Source organism: Pagrus major, chromosome 9 (genome assembly GCF_040436345.1).
Source record: "Pagrus major chromosome 9, Pma_NU_1.0".
Lineage (NCBI taxonomy): Eukaryota > Metazoa > Chordata > Actinopteri > Spariformes > Sparidae > Pagrus > Pagrus major.
The window spans coordinates 1,389,590-1,415,312 of NC_133223.1; the positions used below are offsets into that span (position 1 = coordinate 1,389,590).

At 40.5% G+C, this 25,723-nt stretch overlaps 1 protein-coding gene across 1 annotated transcript in view; it reads left to right on the plus strand.

The window, feature by feature from the left end:
- The window catches only part of LOC141002523 (leucine-rich repeat and calponin homology domain-containing protein 1-like), a 92,750-nt gene that overhangs the window by 29,019 nt on the left and 38,008 nt on the right, over positions 1-25,723 (plus strand). The window contains exons 4-5 of the mRNA XM_073473875.1: positions 11,744-11,816; positions 13,766-13,888. Of these exons, the coding sequence (XP_073329976.1) occupies positions 11,744-11,816; positions 13,766-13,888 (196 nt within the window). The remainder of the gene's footprint in view (positions 1-11,743; positions 11,817-13,765; positions 13,889-25,723) is intronic.

Here is a 25,723-nt window from a genome sequence, read left to right on the forward strand (position 1 = left end):
GCGAGGGCCCGTTCATCGCTGCTTGCAGCTTTAATGATTATTATTATTATTTGTTATATGTCTTTGTCGCAAATGATCGCATTTTTCACTGCCTGAACATACCCCAAAACTCATCAAACTTGGAATATATGTCAAACCTGGTGAAAAATTTTATAATCTGTTGTCGGTGTGATTTTTCACCACTAGGTGGCGCTATAATCAAGGAAAGTGTGTTTTGGCTAATAACTGTCACATACTTTGTCGCACATTCAAAAACCTTATATCCACGCGTTCAGTGAATCTTGCTGAATCTACTGATATAGGGCACGCCCATATCCGCCTACCGTTTTTTTTCGCTAGCTCGCGAAATGTCGAAAACCTACTTTTTCCAACTCCTCCCAGGCAATTTCACCGATTTGCACGAAACTTTGCACACAGCATCTGTGTACCCTCCTGACAAAAAGTTATTAAAAGAATTTTGATACTCCAAAGAATACTTAAGTTATTACATAACAACTTCCTGCAGATTTCGTTCCAAACAGGAAGTGTTGCATATCTCCACATTGGTTTGTCCGAATGACGTGAAACTCAGGACACTACTTCCACATGAGCCCCTAAGGCTCTGTGCAAATTTATTGCCGATGTCCACTAGGTGGCGCTCTTTAAATTCAAGTATTTTATATCTCCACATCGGTTGGTTGGATTAACACAAAATTTGGTACAGTCATTGCCACTGACCTCCTGAGGACAACTGACAAAGGTGTTACAGATCTGACACTAGGTGGCGCTCTGGTGGCAGTTTCATTTTATATTTGGCACTGTGCCCACACCATAACACTTATGGATATGAAACTGATTGGGGTGGTATAGACTGGCATCTGTAACTCACACACCAAAAATCACCAGCAGGTGGCGCTATTATCAAGAAAAAACGTTTTTTGCTAATTACTCCCACATAATATGGTGGACATTGTTAAACATTATATCTATATCTTCCCTGAATACAGCCGAACCGTGTGATGTAGGCCACGCCCACGTTCGCACTAAATTTCCATTCGCAAATTCGCCAAATGTCGCAAACCTACTTTTTCGAACTCCTCCCAGGCAATTTCACCGATTTGCACAAAACTTTGCACACAGCATCTGTGGACGCTCCTGACAAAAAGTTATTAAAAGAATTGTGATAGTCTAAAGAACGACCAAAATATAAAACAACAATTTCCTGCACGTTGTGGTAAACCACACAGTCTTGCATATCTTGATGAAATACAGTCCGATTAACACAAAACTTTTTTGATTTGTCTTCCATGCCCACATGAGGGTTTGTGCCAAATTCGGTGCATATCCACCAATAGGTGGCGCTTTTATTGCTAAATGATGAAATGACAGCTTGACTGCCTTCACTTTCATTTCCTCAATGGAAGTTGTTGCATGTAGAAGCCCCGACAGCAGCATGTCACGACAGCAGCATGCTGCTTGCAGCTTTAATTTTTAGTTTTAGTTTTTTTTCTTTGTCCAAAATGATCGCATTTTTCACTGCCTGAACATACCCCAAAACTCACCAAACTTGGAATATAGATCAGACCTGGTGAAAAATTTTATAATCTGTTGTCGTTGTGAATTTCCACCACTAGGTGGCGCTATTATTAAGGGAAGTGCGTTTTGGCTAATAACTCCCACATACTTTGTCGCACATTCATAAACCTTATATCCACATGTTCAGTGAATTGTGCTGAATGTCCTGACATAGGCCACGCCCATTTGCGCTGGCGTTTTTTTTCGCTAGCTCGCAAAATGTCGCAAACCTAATTTTTCGAACTCCTCCCGGGCAATTTCACCGATTTGCACCAAACTTTGCACACAGCATCTGTGGACCCTCCTGACAAAAAGTTATTAAAAGAATTTTGATATGCCAAAGAATACTCAACTTATTAAATAACAACTTCCTGCAGATTTCGTTCCAAACAGGAAGTGTTGCATATCTCCACATTGGTTTGTCCGAATGACGTGAAACTCAGGATACTACTTCCCCATGAGCCCCAAAGGCTCTGTGCGAAATTTTGGCCGACGACCACTAGGTGGCGCTATTTAAATTGAAGTATTTTATATGTCAACATCGGTTGGTCGGATGAACACAAAACTTGGTACACTCATTGCCAATGCCCTCCTGAGGATAGCTAACAAAGGGGTTACCGATCTGACACTAGGTGGCGCTCTGGTGGCAGTTTCATTTTAGATTTGCCACTGTGCCCACACCATAACACTTATGGATATGAAATTCATAGGGGTGGTATAGACTGGCCCCTGTAACTCACACACCAAAAATGACCAGCAGGTGGCGCTATTATCAAGAAAAAACGTTTTTTGCTAATTACTCCCACATAATATGGTGCACATTGTTAAACATTATATCTACGTGTTCCCTGAATACAGCCGAACAGTGTGATGTAGGCCACGCCCACGTTTGCACTGAATTTCCATTTGCAAATTCGCCAAATGTCGCAAACCTACTTTTTCGAACTCCTCCCAGGCAATTTTTCCAATTTGTACCAAACTTTGCACGCAGCATCTCTCGACCCTCCTGACAAAAAGTTATTAAAAGAAATGTGCTAGTCCACAGAACGGCCAAAATATAAAACAACAATTTCCTGCGCATTGTGGTCAAACAGACATTCTTGTGTATCTTGATGAAATACAGTCCGATGAACACAAAACTTTTGGCAATTGTGTTCCATGGCACGATGAGCATTTCTACAAAATTTCGTGCAAATCGACCAATAGGTGGCGCTTTTATTGCTAAATGACGAAATGACAGCTTCACTGCCTTCACTTTCATTTCCTCAATGGAAGTTGTTGCAAGTACAAGCCCCGACAGCAGCATGTCACGACGGCAGCATGTAACGACGGCAGCATGCCGCGACGGCAGCACGCCCCGACCCGCGTGGACTGCGAGGGCCCGTTCATCGCTGCTTGCAGCTTTAATTAGGGCCCGAGCAGGGAACCTGCGAGGTCCCTATTGTTTTTGCAGTGATTATTTTTCTGCCAAAATGATATCATTTTTCACTGCCTGAACATACCCCAAAACTCACCAAACTTGGAATATAGATCAGACCTGGCGAAAAATTTTCTAATCTGTTGTTGTTGTGAATTTTTACCACTAGGTGGCGCTATAATCAAGGACAGTGCGTTTTGGCTAATAACTCCCATATACTTTGTTGCACATTCAAAAACCTTATATCCATGCATTCAGTGAATTATGCTGACTCTTCTGATATAGGCCACGCCCATTTCCGCCTACAGTTTTTTTTCCGCAAATTCGCAAAATGTCGAAAACCTACTTTTTCGAACTTCTCCCAGGCAATTTCACCAATTTGCATGAAACTTTGCACACAGCATCTGTGGACCCTTCTGACAAAAAGTTATTAAAAGAATTTTGGAATTCCAAATAATACTCAAGTTATTACATAACAACTTCCTGCAGATTTCGTTCCAAACAGGAAGTGATGCATATCTCCACATTGGTGTGTCCAAATGACATGAAACTCAGGATACTACTTCCCCATGAGCCCATAAGGCTCTGTGCAAAATTTTGGTGGATGACCACTAGGTGGCGCTCTTTAAATTGAAGTATTTTATATCTCCATATTGGTGGGTCGGATTAACACAAAACTTGGTATAATTCTTGCCACTGCCCTTCTGAGGACAGCTGACGAAGGTGTTACCGATCTGACACTAGGCGGCGCTCTGGTGGCAGTTTCATTTTATATTTGGCACTGTGCCCACACCATAACACTTATGGACATGAAATTCATAGGGGTGGTATAGACTGGCCTCTGTAACTCACACACCAAAAATGACCAGCAGGTGGCGCTATTATCAACATAAAGCAGTTCTTGGCTAATAACTCCCACATAATTTGTCACACATTGTTAAACCTTATATCTACCTCTTCCCTGAATTCAGCTGAATTGTGTGATGTGGGCCACGCCCACGTTCGCACTGAATTTCCATTCGCAAATTCGTGAAATGTCGCAAACCTACTTTTTCGAACTCCTCCCAGGCAATTTCTCCGATTTACACCAAACTTTGCACGCAGCATCTGTGGACCCTCCTGACAAAAAGTTATTAAAAGAAATGTGCTAGTCCACAGAACGCCCAAAATATAAAACAACAATTTCCTGCACATTGTGGTCAAACAGACATTCTTGTGTATCTTGATGAAATACAGTCCGATTAACACAAAACTTTTGGCAATTGTGTTCCATGGCACGATTAGCATTTCTACAAAATTTCGTGCAATTCGACCAATAGGTGGCGCTTTTATTGCTAAATGACGAAACAGCAGCTTCACTGCCTTCAGTTTTGTTTCCTCTACGGAAGTTGTTGCATGAACAAGCCTCGACAGCAGCATGCCCCGACGCGCGTGGACTGCGAGGGCCCGTTCATCGCTGCTTGCAGCTTTAATTTGTTATTTTTCTTCTGCCAAAATGATCGCATTTTTCACTGCCTGAACATACCCCAAAACTCACCAAACTTGGAATATATGTCACACCTGGCGAAAAATTTTATAATCTGTTGTCGTTGTGAACTTTCACCACTAGGTGGCGATATAATCAAGGATAGTGCGTTTTGGCTAATAACTCCCACATACTTTGTCGCACATGCAAAAACCTTATATCCACGCGTTCAGTGAATTCTGCTGAATCTCCGGATATAGGCCACACCCATTTCCGCCTACTGTTTTTTTCGCTAGCTCGCAAAATGTCGCAAACCTACTTTTTCGAACTCCTCCCAGGCAATTTCACCGATTTGCTCCAAACTTTACACACAGCATCTGGGGATCCTCCTGACTAAAAGTTATTAAAAGAATTTTGATATTCCAAAGAACACTCAAGTTATTAAATAACAAATTCCTGTAGATTTGGGTCAAAACAGGAAGTGTTGCATAGCTCCACATTGGTGTGTCCAAATGACATGAAACTCAGGACACTACTTCCCCATGAGCCCCTAAGGCTCTGTGCAAAATTTGGGCCGATTACCACTAGGTGGCGCTCTTCAAATTGAAGTATTTTATATCTCGACATTGGTTGAACGGATTAACACAAAACTTGGTACACTCATTGCCAATGCCCTCCTGAGGATAGCTGATGAAGGTGTTACCGATCTGACACTAGGTGGCGCTCTGGTGGCAGTTTCATTTTATATTTGGCACTGTGCCCACACCATAACACTTATGGATATGAAATTCATAGGGGTGGTATAGACTGGCCCCTGTCACTCAAACTCCAAAAATGACCAGCAGGTGGCGCTATTATCAACACAAAACCGTTTTTGGCTAATAACTCCCACATAATATGGCGCACATTGTTAAACCTTATATCTACGTGTTCCCTGAATTCCGCTGAAATGTATGATGTAGGCCACGCCCACTTTCACGCTAGAATTCCATTCGCAAAATGTCGCAAACCTACTTTTTCGAACTCCTCTCAGGCAATTTGTCTGATTTGCACCAAACTTTGCACACAGCATCTGTGGACCCTCATGACAAAAAGTTATTAAAAGAATTGTGATAGTCTAAAGAACGCCCAAAATATTAAACAACAATTTCCTGCACATTGTGGTCAAACAGACAGTCTTGCATATCTTGACCAAATACAGTCCCATTACCACAAAACTTTTGCTAATTGTGTTCCATCCCCCGTTGACGGTTTCTGCAAAATTTGGTGCCAATCGGCCAATAGGTGGCGCTTTTATTGCTAAATGACGACAGAACTGCTTCACTGCCTTCACTTTTGATTGTAAATTCAGGCTTTCTCCAACAGATGGCAGTGCTGCCTTGCTAATGAATACAAACCTCTGTTTAACAATCTGTAGGGTACGCAGTGTAGTTGTCTCATTATTTATTCTTCATGTAGATTGCAGGGAGTTCTTTGAACTTCAGCACACATTCTTTACTACAGTCAGGAGCAGTCTACCCAAACACGGACAGTTAAGACATGTGTGCACAATAATTGGGCAATGGGGCCGGGTGAGCAGCACACCCCGACAGCAGCCCACCCCGACGTGCGTGGACTGCGAGGGCCCGTTCATCGCTGCTTGCAGCTTTAATTAACATTGAACTCGCTTTAAACGCCATTGCATAGCAGACCGAAGCGGAGCTAACTAGTTAGCCAATTTCAAGCTGACTTCACTATACTCGTAGGCAACTGTAAATACTATCAAAACGTGGCGACACTCACCTGTGGCTCGGGTGCAGTTGCTGGGTCCTGTATGGTTGGGACTGATCCTTTTACGAGGGTCAGTGTCGAGGCAAAGCCAGCTTTGTACTGACCCTCGTTACTGAAGCAGTTCGATGTGAAGTGGTTAGTACACACAAACAGACTTACAGGAACCGTAGCCGGCATGTTGTCATTAAAAATGAAACGCAACCACTGTCTCTTCTGTTCTTCTGTAGCTGGGACAGAATATAGGCACTTATGTTGATTTTTACAACCAACAACAGAACACTTCTCGTTGCGCTTTGACATGGTGCTTTCGATAGCGCAATGGCGGATCTCCGAGACGGTAATGCTGTACCTGGTGGGTGGAGACACTGTGGGTGGGAATATTCAAATGGTAGGTCAATGACGTTGGTGACCGACGCCGAATTTGACTCGCTCATCTGGAAACTGCAGGCAAGACACCGTCAGAAATCTGTATCTCACTCAAAAAAGCACGGATGGTCTTTTTTCAAAGTTTTTATGCGTGTGGCAGCACCATAGACCCAAAATAACACCCCAAATCCCAGAAAAAGTGAGTTTTTCATAATATGGGACCTTTAACATACATGTTTAGTGCAACAACCCTCAAAATATCTGAACAAAAGGAAAAACTGAGTATTTCAGCAAACCTGTCGAGAACAAGTACAACTGAATGACGCTGGTTTATTCAGGGTCCACTCTTCAGTTGTCGATCACTGTGTGTCCTTCCTTCAGGAATGCTCTCTGTCCCTTCCGCCACAGTTTGGTGCACGCCTCCCGGTCTTCTTTGGAGAAATCTTCTCTGAAACATATGTGCATCTTGCTGCAGACTCTTGCATCTCTTGACCTCTTCCAGACCTCATCCCGAACAGTTCTCATTCCGAATTGGGTTATGACAGCCCTCTGTGTGTTGTTTGAAGTAGCAGCGCTACCTTTTCTTCCCAGGCGGTGGACAGTATTCACCGTCTCCCGCAGCCGATCGACGGACAGTGGTACAACTCTTGTGAGTATCCCAATGACAGCTTCTCTCGTGTCTTCTCCATCCTTTTCTGGAAGACCGGTCAGCCTCCGATTCCACCTTCTTTTGTAGTGGGCTTGCTCTTCACATGAGTTTCTTAGCGAGATGTTTTCTTTCTGAATATCAGAGTTTTTTCTGGAGCACAGCGATGTCTTCCTTATTCTGTTTTACTGCTGTTGTGTTGGCTTCAATGCGTTTTTCAAAACTCTTTAGCAGTTCGGTTTGTTCATCCATCTTTTGGGTCAAAACCTGTACCGCATGAAGAATCGCAGCACCGGTACTGTCCTCCCCCTCTTTTTTGTCGCATTGCGCTCTCATTTTTTTGGGATTCGGGCTTTTTAGAGGCGAAAGGGTCCAATTTATCTTCTGTTCTTTTGATGACTTTTCATCCACTTCAATTTCTTCAATATCGCCATCATCACATGCCTCATGGAGAGCTGCCAGGTCGTAGTCGTGGTCCGTCATGCTAGCAGGCACGCCGTTTCACAAGTGAATATATATATTTTTATATTCATGTATATTTTCTCGGTTTTGGGTTGTTGCAGGAAAGGTTCACAATTCTAGGACTAAAACAAAAATTTTAACCGGAGCCTGCAGAAATGTTACCACTCACTCCACCATCTTGAAAACCTCCCCATGGGAACTCCATACTTCACATCAGTAAATATTGATGTAGTACTATTGTAAGAAACACATTGTGTTCTTTCGGACAGGTAAGATTTTAGTCACGCTAGAGCCAGGCCAGAGATGCCAAATAGACTTTCAAGTCGGTCTGACAATATGCCATGATCTATGGTATCAAATGCAGCGCTGAGATCCAGTAACAGAAGCACTGAGGTAGAGTTTGAGTCTAAAGTAAGTAGAATGTTGGTTACCACTCCAGTGGGCACTGAGAGTCGAACAGTAAGTACTGATCTGTGTGTGTGGGTTTTCTGTACACCTCAATGTTGAGGCTTCTGTCTTCTTCAGTGTGTACTGCACAGTCCAAGAAGGGCAGCCTATCCCCTCTGACACCTTCCTGCGTGAACTTGAAGTTATATTTTGTACTGTGCAAAAGTTTTAGGCAGGTGTGAAAAAATGCTGTAAACTGAGAATGCTTTCAAAAATGGAAGTGTTAATAGTTTATTTTCATCAATCAACAATCCCAGACAGACTCAATGATGTTGAGATCAGGGCTCTGTGGGGGCCATACCATCACTTCCAGGACTTCTGCTTTTGTTTACGCTGAAGATAGTTCTTAATGACATTGGCTGTATGTTTTGGGGTCGTTGTCCTGCTGCAGAATAGATTTGGGGCCATTCATAGGCCACCTGATGGTATTGCATGATGGATAAGTATCTGCCTGTATTTCTCAGCATCAAGGACACCATTAACCATTGACCAAATCTCCAACTCCATTTGCAGAAATGCAGCCCCAAACTTGCAAGGAACCTCCACCATGCTTCACTGTTGCCTGCAGACACTCATTATTGTACCGCTCTCCAGCCCCTCGGCGAACAGACTGCCTTCTGCTACAGCCAAATATTTCAAATTTTGACTCATCAGTCCAGAGCACCTGCTGCCATTTTTCTGCACCCCAGTTCCTATGTTTTCATGCATAGTTTAGTCGCTTGGCCTTGCTTCCATGACGGAGGTATGACTTTTTGGCTGCAACTCTTCCATGAAGACCACTTCTGGCCAGACTTCTCCAGACAGTAGATGGGTGTACCTGGGCCCCACTGGTTTCTGCCAGTTCTGAGCCGATGGCACTGCTGGACATCTCCCGATTGTGTTTTTCATCTGCTGCGCTAAGTTTCCTTGGCCGACCACTGCGTCTACGATCCTCAACATTGCCCGTTTCTTTGTGCTTCTTCAAAAGAGCTTGAACAGCACATCTTGAAACCCCAGTCTGCTTTGAAATCTTTGTCTGGGAGAGACCTTGCTGATGCAGTATAACTACCTTGTGTCTTGTTGCTGTGCTCAGTCTTGCCATGGTGTACGACCTGTGACATGAAACTTTCTTCCACAACCTCACCTTGGTAGCAGAGTTTAGCTGTTCCTCACCCAGTTTTAAGCCTCCTACCTGTTTCTGTTTCAGTTAATGACTGTGTTTCAGCCTACATGGGAAATTGATGATAATTAGCACCTGTTTGGTATAATTGGTTGATCATACACCTGACTATAATCCTACAAAATCCCTGACTTTGCGCAAGTGTACCTATAAGAATTGATGCTGGTTTAAAGGCAAAGGGTAGTAACACCAAATATTGATTTGATTTAGATTTTTCTTTTGTTCACTCACTTTGCATTTTGTAAATTGATAAAAATAACCAATTATTATTTATATTTTTGAAAGCATTCTTAGTTTATAGCATTTTTTCACACCTGTCTAAAACTTTTGCACAGTACTGTACATACAGCATTTATATGTTCTGTGAAGGCTTCCATTTCTCTTGTCCTGATTTTGATGCAGGTGTCATCCACATATTTGAATCAGTGGCTAGGGGCAGCTCCTGTGAAGGTGATCAAGGCTCTGCTCTTAACTTCTCTCTTTCATGTAGAATGGCATTCTCTGTGGGTATGTTCTGAAAGCATACTGTTGAGGGTCCAGGCTGGGTTGTACGTTCTCTTTGATGTGCTGGGGAACCACTTTTTTAAAAACACTTCACATCAGAATGAGGGTGAGAACCACAGGGCGGTAGTCATTAAGACTAGACACAGCAGACTATTTAAGTACAGGGACAACGGTGGCTATCTTGAAGAAGGTCGGAACAATCTCCTGTGAGAATGAGATGTTACAACTGTCAGTTATAACATCAGCTAGCTGACTGGCACATGGCTTAGTACACAGCAAGGGACGTTATCAGGCCTAGTAGCCATATTTATATCCATTCTCAGCAGGACTTTTCTCACATTAGCTGTGGTTACTGACAGCGGCCTGTCCTCTGGAGGCGGAGTAGACTTTTACAGCTGACTCTTTGTTGAGGGGGTCAGAGTGAGCATAAAATGTGTTAAGCTTATCCAGCCTTTGGCCTCACACATTATTTACAAAAGCTCCCGTTTTTGTAGCCTGTAATATTTTGAATCACCATCCACATATCTTTCGTGTTGTTGGTGTTGAGGTCCCTCTCCACTGTCTGCTGAAGTCTCCTCTTTGCCTCCTTGATACCAGCTCTCAGTCTTGCTCTGGTGCTGTTGTATGTTTCCTTGTCACCTGAGCAAAAGGCAACTTTTTTTTGCTTTGCATTAAGCCCTAACCTCTACATTCATCTAGGCCTTCTGGTTGGGCAGTGACCTTATTGGCTTTGGGATCACCACATGAATATGTACATTCCTCAAGATTAATGTTGTTATCCTGAGTGGCAGCATCTCTGACCATTTGCCAGTCTGTACACTCAAAGTAGTGTCATCTGTCCACCCTTAATAGGTTTTACTGATTGTCTAACTCTTACTATCAGCTGGGAGTAAGTAGGCAGAAGAGGCAGGGAAATATGGTCTGATATGGAATATAGATATAAACATGGTCCAGGATATTTCTTCACCTGGTGGGGATTGTGGACACATTGTTACTTTTAATAGTTGGATCTTCTTTTTTTTCCTCTTTTTTTTATTTTTTTTATTTTATTTTATTTTTTTTTACAGATTTTACAGCTTTTTATGCTCTTCAGTGTTAGGTGATTGTATCATATTTATTACACGTGCCTGCAATCGTGCTTCACACTTTCACCATACCTTGCAGTGGATTTCTGATTTTCAGGGTATGTGATCCATACCAGCATACAAAAGATTATGTGAGGAAAGATTCCTACACATGCACTGATTTTTCTATCCTGAGCCAGTTGATAGCCAGTTGTCCAGCACCACCAATTCTAGTCTGGTGCCCATTAGCGACATCAATGCAAGTCAGACCACCTACACCTGTGGTCAAACAAATCCAATCTCATTCTGACAGCAATGCTTTCTGAAATTCTACAGCATTAGTGTTATTAAAAAAATACTCATGTAGTAGAATTCCATATGGGGGATAATGAAGTGTACATGTATAGGGATTCCAACGGTTAACCACCAACAATACCGTACACATGGAACATGAATTCATGTCGCCCACTCAAAAGTCATTAATCCAGTTCGCTCAGCCATCTTATCATTATAAATCCTGAACAATTTAGCCTATAGGAGTTCCACGAATGATAAGCATCAATTTTCATAAAAGAGTACACCATGCAATCCTAGTCTCTGCTGTTTATATTAGTTGACAGAGGAGGGATAGAGTGGAGTGCTGCTGTCTTGAACCAATTTGAAAATGTACTTAAGGTCACTGAACTTCTGTTTAAACGTACAACTTCATCACTGGAGCATGTTTCTTTTAATTCTGTTTCTCTGTGGAGTCATTTGTAGATCTACGTCTTTGGAAACCGCTCCCACATATGAAGCACAGGACAGAAGATGTCCAGCAACTGTTCAATAAATTATACTTTCATTGTTTGTTCATGAAACTGACTCGCCTTTCGGATTTCTGTTGCTGCAGCAAGATGATAGATCTCCAGAAGGCAGACTTTCATCCTTCTCCAGCCCGGTGTTTGGACTGAAGCCCCGTTCAGGTGAGTGTAGAGAATCGGTCACATACATGGGCTACTAGATCCACAGGTCAAATCACTGCTTGTACATTTATGTTGGTTGCTCGTAAAAAATATACAGTCGGTTGCAGTTTTCCAAAGAACAGTATACTGTACATCAGGGTGCATATAATATTTGTAGCTCAGTTGGATTGGAACCACCAATCATGTCAGTGCTTGCTATACCTGTGGAATTGACCTGACTAAAGTCTCGAATTTTCATGATTTTGAGCTACATATTCATTTAAGCAGAGATGGGACATTATATCTCTTGCTGTAGTTGGATAGCTTGTATGAAATATTGTGCCATGTCTTGATTTAATTTGATTTGTGTTAACTTATAAGAGCCTGAAAACACATTTTCTTAATCAGCTCGTTACTCTGAGCAATGTTGTCCTACATGAACACAAAATGACTTGCTAAAGTTAGAGCCGTTGTGATTATGTCCCATTAGAGATTTCTGTGTTTTTGTCCAAGCTCTTCTCGCTGAGTAAGCAATATTTAAATAAGAAGTAATGGCAGTTAAAGTTGTTTGCTATGTTGCTATGTAACCATCAATTAAATCTGACCAAACCACACCCATACATTTCTAAGAAGCAGATTAGCTGAGTTTTGTTGTTAATACACCGGGATGTTTGTTCAAAACTTTAACTTGATTGTTGCTTAATTAATCATGAATATTGAATGTTTTTGAGGATAATTTAATAAGATTTCAGGGGCTTTAATGGAAGAAACCTTCCTGGCCATAATAAACCGTATTTTTTGTTGCTAAACCCCCGCCTGACAAATTGGTGGAAGAAGTATTCAGGTCCTTAACTTAAGTAAATGTGAGGTAATACCACAATGTAGAAATACTGTGTTTAGTAAAAGTACAAATGTATTTGCCCAAAATACTGTATACATAAAAGTACTCTTTATGTAGAATGGCCTATTTCTGAACAATATATGTTATATTATTGGATTATAACTATCGATACATTAATGTGTGTGTGTTCCTCTCTTTTATGTTGCAGCTGGTAAATGTGGGGTTTATTTCAATTACTTTATACACTTTGTCTGCTGTATAGCTTTTTGTGAATTTCCCCAGTCGATCAGTGAAATCTTAAGTTAAATATGCTTAGCAGCGTATTCACATTTTTCACAGTCTTCTCAAATTTTATTAATGAGTATGTTGGAGGTCTGTGTTTTCGTGTCATGGCAATGCAGGACAATGATATGAACATGTCCATCCTGGATCAGGGCTAGCTGAACAAAAGTTAACCCAGAATTAGTGCAGAATATCTGCACTCGATTACATTTAAATTTGCAAAATCATAGTGTCCACTAAAATTATACTGAATAGGCACAAATTGAACCAGCAGCTTCATGGTCAGTGCTGTTCTGCTAAATTTGTAGAATCATTGCAAACTTCAGTCCCATCCAGCCTGTGTTTGCTAACTATTACCAGTGTGCAAAATATTGCTAACTGTTGATGAAGCTATCATGATGCTAGCAGCATGTGGAGGTGATATGTAATGTGAAATGCCACTAATCTTTATTTTGTGCCGTTTTGTGTTATGTGTTGTCATCTCTTGGTGTTCCTACTTTTCACATGATCTTTTCCAATATACTCCCCCCTTTTTTTTCTGTTCCCTCTTTCATTTCTCCTCTCACATATCTGCTGCATGAGATTGATGTTAAAATCAAAAACTCATCTGATCTGACCTGCCTGCATGTGTTTCTCCTGTGTCAATACTTTCCTCCTATTGATGTCCCTGTTTTTATTTCCTGCCAACCAAATTTTGCGGAACATTCTCCTGGTGATATTGGTTTTTCGGGTTGCTTTTTCTTCTCTTGTTGAATGAACTTGATGTACTTGATTCACCATGGTGCCCCACCTTCCTGCACTACACACCACACCCACTTCTCCGACCACTCCCATTTCCTGGTTGTAGCCCCGCCTTCACTGCCCTGCTCGCCCCCTCCTTCCTGTCTCGACTCCCCCCCCCTCTCACAGGCCTTGCCCCTCCATAGAGGTACATCTTGTAGCCATGAAGATGGAGGCATGCCCAGCTGCGGTAGGTCCTGCCTCATTTAACAGCGTCAAATGCTGCTGTAATGTGTGTTTTTCCAACTTCACCAGAAAGGGTTTAGAATTTATGTGTTTATTGTGTTCTGGACCATCTGGTAGAAATTTTGTCACCTAAAATGAAGTTTCAGTTAGTTCAACAAATGAAAAGACTATCTTTCCCAACAACAACTACGTAGGGAACGTATCCCTCTGTCATGGCTCAGCAGTACACATTGGCCACAAGATATGTTTGAAGTGATTTTAGAAACAGCAGTTGCAATATAGCTTTACACATGAATGGAATCAAAAATGCTTTTTAATTCCATGTGTTTGTTTTTAAAAACAACTAGTAGGTTTTTTGTACTTTCAAATGTCAATATCGGCCTCAAAAATTCAGTCTAACTAACAAATAACCTATTTTAAGAATAACGTCTCTTTTTTTAATCTTTCAATATTCAAGTGTGCATTAACAGACAAGGTGTTGCCACTCCAGGGAAAAAAGACAAGGTGTATATTGGAAGAAGAAGAAAAAACCAAAACCAAACAAACAAACAAAAACATCCAAAAACTAAGTTAATATACAAAAACCAAAATCCTCAACCCACCCACCCCCTTGCCTGCCTTTATGTAATGTTAGCTACATTAAAATGACAGAGAGACAGATGGATAAGCCTTGTCTCCACCATCGTTGGTATCAAGATGGAAAAGAAATCAAAAAAGTAAAAATAATACATATACAAAAGGTAACCAATCATATACATCCACACACGTCAGCCAATGGAGAACCTACAAAGGTTGGATGGTTTTGTAGTCATGTGGCTTCAGGCCAATTTTTATGCCAGACTGGCAGAGATGTAAGGGGAGTGTCCAATAGAGGACATGGGTTACGCCACATTTGGTCCATAAACTGGTCCATAAAAGGTGGTACTTTTTTTTGTTTTTTTTTAAGGTTTGTACAGAATACACTAGAACTTTTTATGTAGTGTCATATATAGAAAGAGTATGAAGAACAATGAGAAACATCATAAAAGCATTTTAAAAATAACATAATAAATTCACCATCAAAGCACACCACAAAACCACATAAGAGAGAAATATTTAAGAACCACTATAAAAACAGATTTATTGAAAAATCCTCATTCATGACCCCTGGTGATAAACCTTTGAAATAGAATATCCAAATACTTCTCATTTCTTGAAAATTTTGACATTCCTAAGCCTTTGACTATCACTTCTATTCCTATAGAACAGGGGTTCCCAAACTTCAGAGTGCCGTGGCCCACTTTAAAATCTGAAAATCTCTCGTGGCCCACCCAACAACTCTGGTCAACACACAAGACTTAAGACGAATTATTTCTTCTTTTTATTTCATGAACAGAGCAATACGTTACTATGGCAATAATATGCACATTAATAATCCATCTACATGCACGTAACGATTTGTACAGTAACCAATGTAAGAAATTATTAAGCCCGTATCCTGGCTGTTTCACCACTGACTAATAAAATACTTACATAAAATTTCACAATATCCAACCCAATATCAATATGAAGAAAAACAGGCAGAAATTATCGTTGAATGTTGAATCAGGCCAACACTTGCACTTTTTCAACACATGCAGTCTGATGCAGTTACTACAATCCATCACAGCTGGGCTGCCGTGTAATATTTTGAGGCGTTCAACGGCACAAAAGCGCTCTCTCTCTCTCTCTCTCTCTCTCTCTCTCAGAATATTAATTAACATTAACAAGATTTACTGAAGTCTCTGTGAGACCACCTGCAAACAGTATCTGGATACACTGGATATGAATCACATTATGTCACCTGCATCTCACCTAATGTAGGAAATTAATAGTAACAAATAGTGAACTGTCAAGGCCGTATCCTGGCTGTTTGACGTTGAATAAAAAGCGTAGGCATATACATAAAAAAAAGCAGCCCAATAACAACATGAAGGAGAAAAAAACAAAACATTATTTGAACGTTGAATCAGACCAATACTTGAATTTCTTACAACATATGCATGCTTATTACAATCCATCATAGCTGGGCCGTTTAACGGCGCAAAACAAAGTGCTATTTCACACACAAGTCCATCTTGACATTAACCCAAGACTTAGTCCAGTCTCTGTGAAACCACCCACAGTTTATTTCGATATACTGGTTCTGACACTGATTGTGTCGACTCACCTAATGAGAGGGGTGATGCTGCTGCATAGCAGCTGTCAAAGTCTTGATGTCTGGCTCAATAGACGTCAGCTTTAGGTGGAGATCAGGTTCAACATCCAGTTTATTCCTGTACTTTGTCTTTAAAGCCACAAGTGCTGAAAATCCAGTTTCACAAAGATAGGTGGTAGTAAAAGGCATCAGAAACATCAATGCCTTGTTAGACAGATCAGTATATTCCGGGTACACATGCATCCAGAAATGTGCCAAGTGCTTCTGTGTGAAGATAAGTTTCAGAGCAGTATCACAAGATAACTCCACGAGGCTGTCCTGCTCCCTGGAGCTGAGACCTGCGATGGCATCCTCATTTTGGGGGGCAAATGGATTCTGTATCCAGCTGTGTTGCTCACTGAGCACAGGGAAGTATTCCCGGAGCTGCATCTTTAGGGTTTTCATGTGCTCTCTGATTGCACCTGCCACGGAGGCCTGGATCTGCCTCTTCTCTTTGGTGACAAAATCACACAGATTGTCAAAGGACTCGTAGTTTTTCCGACCCACTTTTCGGTCCCACAGCTCGAGCTTCCTTATGCTGGCTTCTATCTTACTGTGGACATGAAACATGGTCACTGTTTTTCCTTGGAGAGATAGATTGAGTCCGTTTAAATAGCTGAAAATGTCGGCCAAATATGCCAACTTGCAGAGCCACTTGAAGTCACAGAATCGATCTGACAGTTCAAACCAGGAGTCCACGAAAAATGTCCTGACTTCGTCACGCAGTTCGAAAAGTCGAGTGAGCACCTTGCCGCATGAAAGCCACCGGACTTCAGTGTGCCGGAGAAGCTGCCGGTGGTCGCTCCCCATCTCCGCGCACAATATGGCAAACAGGCGTGACTGCAGTTGCCGACTTTTGATAAAGTTGACTGTTCTCACAGCTTCATCCAAAACAGTCTTAAAATCCGCAGGCATCGTCTTTGTGGTCAGTGCCTCTCTGTGGATACCACAGTGAACAGCTGTAACCAGGGGAGCCACGTCTTTGACCCTTTTCACAACTCCAGTCAGTCTCCCCACCATGGCCCGAGCTCCATCAGTGCTTAGTCCCACACACTTTGCCCAGTCTATTTCATTTGAAACCATGAATTTATTCAGAGTGTCAAAAATGTTTTCCGCGGTAGTGTGTGAAGGTAACGGTTTGCAAAACAGAAAGTCCTCATGTACTTCTCCATCATATTCATATCTGACAAACTAAATTTGCCAAGCTTTCAATGTCCGTGGGCTCTGCAGAGCATAAAAACGGCTTGCTTGTACTCTGGTCACTAGCTGCTTAAGCACATCTTCAGCCATATTGTCAATACGGCGCTTGACTGTGTTGTCAGACAAAGAAATCACGTTAAGTTGTTTAGCTGCTTTCTCCCCAACCATCACTTCAACCATCTCTTTGGCAGCGGGTAAAATCAACTCCTCCCCGATGGTGTGTGGCTTCCCAGTCTGGGCAATCAACTTTGCCACTCGGTAGGAAACCTCCACCGCCTTGGCGTTTTCACTCCCAGTGACATAGGTGGATTCAATTGCTTTTCTACGGCTCTGATACTCTCTCAGCTTGTTTTCGAAAAAATCTCAAGGCTTTGATGAATATTGTCCATGTTTTGTTTCTAGATGTCGATGGAGCCTTCATGGTTTCAGCGCCTCGTTTGCTAGCACCTCCGAGCATAACACACAGACAGGCAGCGGGTTGTCTTCTGGTCCGACACTCGTAAATCCAAGCGATAGGTACTCACTTGAGTACTTTCGACGAGCCTTTCTTTTTGTTTTTTCATTTTGACCCTCTTCACTTGTTGAGATTGACTCATTAACAGCTTTTCTTTTGACTCCTGACAGCCACCGATCCATTGTTACTCTTTCCCACCAGTGATAAGGTATTCCCTTATCACCTTATTAGGTCAGATAAATGAAGAATAACACGTAATTTAAATCACATGGTTTTGTTTTATTAGTTGTGATTACTTTTTTAAATTAAAATATTTAACCATAAATATTTAATGGTAACTTAAAACTTAATTACAAAATAGAAAATGACCTCTCGCGGCCCACCTGCAGTATGCAGCCCACACTTCACTGCTATAGAAAATAAAGAAAAGTAGTTATGTTGCTTCTCATTAAAGCGTCCTACAACAGAACTGGTTACACTGAAATTAATTATGATTGGACATTGTTATTAACACTTTCACATAAAAAATATTTCATAGAAATTAGAATTATCTTTCAAAACTGGTGGAAAATTAATTTTTTGAAAATGAAAGATTCTTTGTTTGGGTACAAGATGATTTGATGGTGTATCTTAAATATTCTTAACTTTTAAAGCCATACATGTCACAAATTATCCTAAAGGTTTCTCGATGTTTAATCCAAATTTCAACCCAATTCAGTGAAAAATAAGCAATTGGTGAGGTTTTGAATACACAAACAAAGAATCACAAAAATGAACTTCAAAAATTCACAACTAAAAACAATTTGGAGTGCAGCTATGGGATTTTGGAAGGTCCCTTAAATTTAATAGATGATGTCATCTGAATTTTTTGAGGAAATCTATGACATGAAATGAAAAAAGTTCAGAATTCTGGGTGAGTTGGCATGGAATGACCTTATTAGCAGCTCAATTTTTAGTTGAATGCTTAACTTCTATTTTTAATCAGATTTTTAATCAGAAGCATATATCGGCCAATAGGATTTCTTGTTATGGCAGAGCACAGAGGCTCACAGATACATAGAAAATATTTGGTCTGCTATATACTGCCCATACTTAAAACACTGTCTGTGGACGTCTTTATCATCTGATAAGTCATTGACAATATAATTAGCAAGATATTTAATTTCATTACGCACATTAAGAGCAATACCAAATAGAAAGAAATCAGGAGGGTGCCCCAGTAGTTCAGTTGGTAGAGTGTGCACCCCACAGAGACAGACAGCAGCAGCCCAGGGTTCAAATCAGATCTGTAGCCCTCTGCTGCATGCCATCACCCTCTCTCCCATCACACAAAAATATAATTAAAGAGATACTAATTCTGTCTTCTTTACTTCTAACAGCAATTATATTACTCTTACCAGCATTGTATTTGATATCAAAGTCACTGCAATATTAAGAACAAACTTTCAGAAGTTGTTGTAAACCTGCACTAAATGAGCAGAAGATTACCAAATCATCTGCCTACAAGGAATATTGCCAACCATACTGATCAAAAGCCTGACAGACATCTATAAAACACATAACAATCATGGCGTTCTGACAATTATATTTGTCTAAAGCCTAGTTCAGACAAAAGATTTGCGACGCAACAAAGCCATTTAAGCACGTTGTAGGGGAAAGTTGCAGCAGTGTAAACTGCCCCGTTGCAGCTCAACTCAGGCCGGTGATTGAGTTGCCTGGGACTCAGCTTGTCCAGTCACTGGTGGCTGGCCCAGATAGGATAGAGTCAGGCATGGAGTAAGAAGCCAGTCATACAACAATCAAGCAAGGAAAAGAGTTTTTAGCCAACATATTTGAGATGTTCAGCAATTATCTTATCAGCGCCACATGTTTTGTTGTCATCTAAACCCAAGACTGCAGATTGGACCTCTCCTGAATTAATAACTACATCTTCATTAGTATCAATAGTACCCCACTACTCCTTCCAAGACCATTGAACAGATCTAACAGATCTAACAGATTCCGTCTGAGCCACTAGCCCCATCAATATTTGATGGTAAGGACATTTTGCAGTTGTTAATGGATAAACCTCCTTCGAGAAGTCATTCTAACTTTTATTTTACAACTTACTAGCCAGTGAGTCAGATCTCATAGAATTCTCATTCCTTTGAATGAATTGAAGGCCGCATCTGAAATTTGCATTTGCACATTTCTCTGGTTCAAATAGACCCCCTGTCTATCTTTACCTGACTCTACCCAAGCTTTAAATTAGACCACTCCAGTTTCCCTGTGTTTATGCTATTAACTACAGTAGATAACATGGGTAGCTTTTCTACATTCAGTGACATAGAAAATGGTGTATGATTAGCAATGCCAAAGTCATAGTACGTAAATCTCCATGGCATCCAAAGAGACATGTGCTTCATTTGTGCAAATACAGTGATCCAGCCATGAGGTTGTATGCCACGCTTCACTGATGTAAATATAACTATTAGCAGGCAAAAGCACCTTACTGGAGAGGATTAAACCACCATCAGAGCAGAAATGCATTAGATGACTGGAAAATAGAGAGTTCATATCAGAATTGTCAGCATTCATGTCCCCTACAACAAAAATCCAGCTTGAGTAAAGAAGCTAACAAATGCTAATCTGTTTAGGTATTCAGCCTCATTCTGGGAGTGAACCATATTTGTTATTCCAGAGGATAATGATCCAGTAGACAATTTATGAACTAAGGTCAGTGGTAGATTCAACAGCCCCATAAAAATCAGAATGTAATGAATTTAGTCCTGTTTAGCTTAAAATGTCTCTTGAACCCATAGTACATCACCACTCCCCAGGAGCTTATCAACATTAAAACAATGTGACTTATCTCCAGCACTGTGCCCAAAACACAGGTCACGCATGTTATATTTCATAATGAAGTTCCTTTAACATTGCCTGTGCTGAGTTATTGACCATTGTCATTAGTCATGGCGGGCTACAGGCCGTGGCTGCCGTTTTATGCCCAAGGCACATCAAACAGCAAGCTACAATCTCAAGGCATGGCTGGATTCAGAACTGTGCAATATAGCCTCTGTAAATCTAAGAGCAGTGTTGAAGGCAACTGGACTTGTTTCAGTTTGTTGAAGACGTTTCACCTCTCATCCAAGAGGCTTCTTCAGTTCTAACTAACTGGAGGGGAGTTGCAGGCTTTTAAACTCTATGTGGGAGTGTCCTTACAGAATCGTTAAGGACACGTGTGAGCTCTGAGTTTCAGAGTCGTTGACAAGTCTTCCCAAATGCTCAGATTATATCTACAGCTCAGGAAGCATCCCTCCCATACATGGTTATCTGTTTAACAACATAGCAAGGGGGGTGAATGCAGAGTTTCTCACCTCTAGCCAGAGTGAGGAATAGGAGGTAAATAGGTCACAGACACTAAGTCTGCTAACATAGATAGATCGAAGGCCTCCTTACGACCTTTACACAAACAGTCACCTTTGCTTTGGCTTGGTTCGTCAGACATCTGTTCTGTAGACATATCTACAGTAGCTTCGAATAACTAGGTTGCAGAGACCATGAGATATAAACTCATAGAGCAGACTTCACTTTCCTTATCCAGACTTTAACGTTTGTACAGGATACGTATGACCTCCTATCGTATGGAGACAGAATGTCCTGGGAGAATCACATTTTTCTCCCACAGTTAGGGCCACTTGTGGGTCGTTGACTCAACCGGCCTTCATATGGGTTGCTAGGGCTAGGTGAGTCCAGGTGTGAATGGTTGTTAAGCTGAGTGGACAGCAGAGTCTTGACCTGAGGAGTTGGCCCTCCTGTGTTGTGTCTTACTTGACCTCTGTCTGATGACCACCTACTTCCAGTCAGAACTGAAGAAGCCTCTTGGATGAGAGGTGAAACATCTTCAAGAAACTGAAACAAGTCCAGCTGCCTACGATACAACACTTAGAATTACCATGACCTGGATGACTGAGAACCTTCATCAACTATAGCCTCTGTAGTATTAATTATATTATCACTCGAAACACATTTGTTTCATTATTTCAAATTAATTTTGACAAACAGCAAAATAAGAAATTTTAATATGGGGAACCATAGAAAATATATTTTATATTAGCTGGCACACTTGATATATCTAAAACACAGAGCACAAAAATGACTCGAGCTGGCCCTTCTCTGACAATGCTGTCAGCAGCTGGCAGTATAGACACTCCATGTTGTGTTGGGATTTTATAACTGAACCTTGAAAGGACACACACTTTTCATGTTTTAACATCATATATGTTGAAGAAAGGCATTAAAATGTCACATCTACTGTCAATGTCAAGATGAGAGGTAAATCTAGTGGCAAACACACTCACCATCTTGGTTTTCGTTTCTTGAATGTAACTCAGTGTGCAACAGAGAATGCTTTCATGTTATTAATATTCTCCCGAGGACCTTTGCAAAACACAGTGCTGAGTCATGTTCGGACATTTTTCAAAGTGGAGCCTCTTAGAGTCCTCTATCCAGCAGCATTGAAAGTGTTGAATGATATTGCTACTGTAACCTCACAAAGATGTTTTGGGTCATTACTCAACAATTCTTACGCGTTGACATTTTATATCCAAAAAGTCAAGGCAACTTCACTGTGACATCAATATTCTGCAAAAAATGTTCTGGCTATTATTCAACACCATAGCTCAGGAACAGCAACTTGGTGTGTTGAGCAATTCAACCGCAAGGCGGTAATTCTAGTTTTTCTTTAAGCACTTGCATGAGCAAGCTCCTCAATAAGTGAGCTAAGACTAGATTATTCATGAAATGGATGGCAGAGACCCACAAGCCCTAATGCAGGGTTTTAAAAATATCTTTTGAACCTTTTAATAACCCATCAGAGGAAGAGAGACAGAAACAAGATGCTGCAGGCTCAAACTGTCCAGATGGCAGAGAGACATTTAGTGAGAGAACAAGTAAGACAAAGATGAAGAGAGGGAGGGGGAGCATTGAGCAGCTTGTAAAATGACTTGACCTAGAAGATAGAACTAGACAGATGAAACCATTTGCCCTTCATTGTCTTCCCTTGTCCCTCTGTCCCCCTCAGAGACTGCACATCACACAGGATTATCCTGAGAGTCAAACAAACAACTCATTATTGGGTCTGTGTTCAACTGTATGTTCAAGAGGTTTTTCACACTTCTAAAAATGTGGATGCATCCCGACCATGGCCATCTTACTTGAAGCTGAGACAGCAAAGTATACCTGCAGGTGCAGTCTCTTTCATCCTGTTTTTTAGACACTGTCTGAAACACTGACACTCAAAACTGGAAGTTGACTGGTATCTGTAAAAGTATAAAATCATTTTTTGACCAATTAAATCAAATCCAGTCTGAGGGCTGTGAGACTGTGCTAAAACAGGTTAAAATGCATGAAGATTGATACATTCACATTCTGCAGACTTCATGTCTTCTGGTCCTCACTACTGGAAATGAAACCACTATTGAGACTCTGTAGCTCCCTCCTGTGGTCACTGAATATAATTACAAACATACAGACCTTCTATGTTCAGATTCATTTAGCTGTAAACGGCAGATTTATATTTGTAGAAAACAGGACACAGGAGGTGAATGATTCATCCTTCACCTGTGTCTCTCTCTGTCTCTGTCTCTCTCTCTGTCTCTGTCTCTCTCTCTCTCTGTGTGTGTGTGTGTGTGTGTGTGTGTGTGTGAAGAGGCCAAGCGTGTTTAACACTCTGTCCTCCTACACTGGGAAAGCTGCTCTCCTTATCCTTGTATCATATAAATGTCCCTGAATCTGATTCTACCTATTAATTTTAGTTCCCATCAAGCTGGTGTAAGAAACACATTAATTTTCTTGTTATCTTTAAGGAAAAGTATTTGAGGATATTAGCTCATTCACCTTCTGCACTTTGCCCTGTCATGTCTGTATGGTAAATATGAAGCTTCAGCCAGCAGCAGGTTAGCTTAGCTTAGCATAAAGACTGGAAACTGGGTGAAACAGCTTGGCTGGCTATGGCCAAAGGTAACAAAGACCAACAACCAGCACCGCTAAAGCTCACTAATACCACTTATACACCAAAATTAGAGTGTATAAGCAGGCTTTCTTAACATGGTTTAACCCAATTATAGAATAGAATAGAATAGAATAGAATAGAATTCTTTTATTTTCATTGTAAGCTCAGCTTATAATGAAATCACATAACATAAAAACATACGAGAATGTATATATATATATGTATATATATATATATATATATATATATATATATATATATATATATATATCATGTCATTGTAATTTAAACATAAAATAAATTAACCAAAATAATAGATAAGTTTTATATGTGGCCACATAAAATTAGACAAATGATTAAAACGATTAAAAATAAACTTAAACATCTGGTATAGATGACAATTGATGACTTAAATAATTTAAACAATTCTCCTGGGGGATTAATGATTGGTCCTATATAAATAGATACTTAAATATACAAATACAAATATTAGGTCATATAATTAGTAATATAATTATATTTTGACAGTCAACATAAGTCATTACAGCCCAAACAAAGCTCTTGTTTGGTTACTTGACTTTGTTGCTATATATTTTTGTTATGTTGGCATCAAAAGATAGAAATAAAGGAAACTTTTATATCATGATAAATTCTCTGACAATAATCGTACTAAGGAAAACTGTAATCGTGACATCCCTAGTCAGGGTATTAATGGGTTTTTTGTGTGAGTTGTATTAGTCTGCACTGGATCTATTCATTCATCACCGAGCTGATATATAAAAACTTCACATTCACACCCACAGGCAATTTAGAGTGACTGAGTAACCCAACTTGCATGTCTTTGGGCTGTGGCACGAACATGGAGAATCCAGAGGGAACACACACAGGCTCCCGGTTTGTATCGACCCCAGGACCTTCTTGCTGTGAGGCAACAGTGCTAACCACTGCACCACTGTGCTGCCCACTATCAAGTCAAGTCAAGTCAAATTTATTTATATAGCACATTTCATACGACAAGCGTAAACTCAATGTGCTTCAAAAATAAAAACAAAGATACATTGTATAACATAAAATAACATAGGATAAGAAAATATTACAAAATATTACAAGTATAAAAAAAACATTTAGGACATTATAAAAACACACAAGAATGTATTATTATCTTCATTTAAAAAGGGAGATAATAATAATAATAATAATAATAATAACAATTCTTAAAGCAAAGGAGAAAGACAGAAATAAAACACATGCTTTAAACATAACTAAAAGCTTGCGAAAAAAGATATGTTTTTAGTTTGCTTTTAAAAGAGGACACTGTTGTAGCAGACCATAGTTCATGTGGAAGAGAATTCCAGAGAATAGGACCATAGTGGCTGAAAGCGCCATGAGCTGATTTGGAGTTGATTCTAGGTATAGTGAGGAGATCTTTATTTGATGATCTAAGGGATCTCTCTGGTATGTATTCAATGAGCATGTCAGCAACGTAGGAGGGAGCTAAGCCATTACAACATTTAAAAACAATAAGAAGTATTTTAAACAGGGTATCCGCGGGGTCTTAAAAAGTCTTAAATCCAATAATTTGAATTTAAGGCCTTAAAATGTGTAAAATTCTCCTAAAATCTAAAAAAAAAGGTCTTAAATACGATTTTGAAAGGTCTTAAAAATCTATTAACGTTACTTTTATTTAAAACCTGCATGAACTTCAGTCTCGCTTTTAAATGTTTTGATTTTTGAGGACGCTATAACGTAACTACAAAACGGAACTAAAGTAGGCTACCTGTGCTGCCCGGTCAGAATTTATCGAGCACCACCAGCTAGTGTGCTGTGCGCACGCAGTGGTGTGTTGTTACAGCTTAGTATAGCAGCGGAGAAAACTTAACAAAAGCCCACAGCAAAGCCGAATTACTTGCATAAGATGGGTAAGTGCAAGTTCAACGATTTGTGGCTCCAGAACGATCAATTTAATGCATGGTTGAAG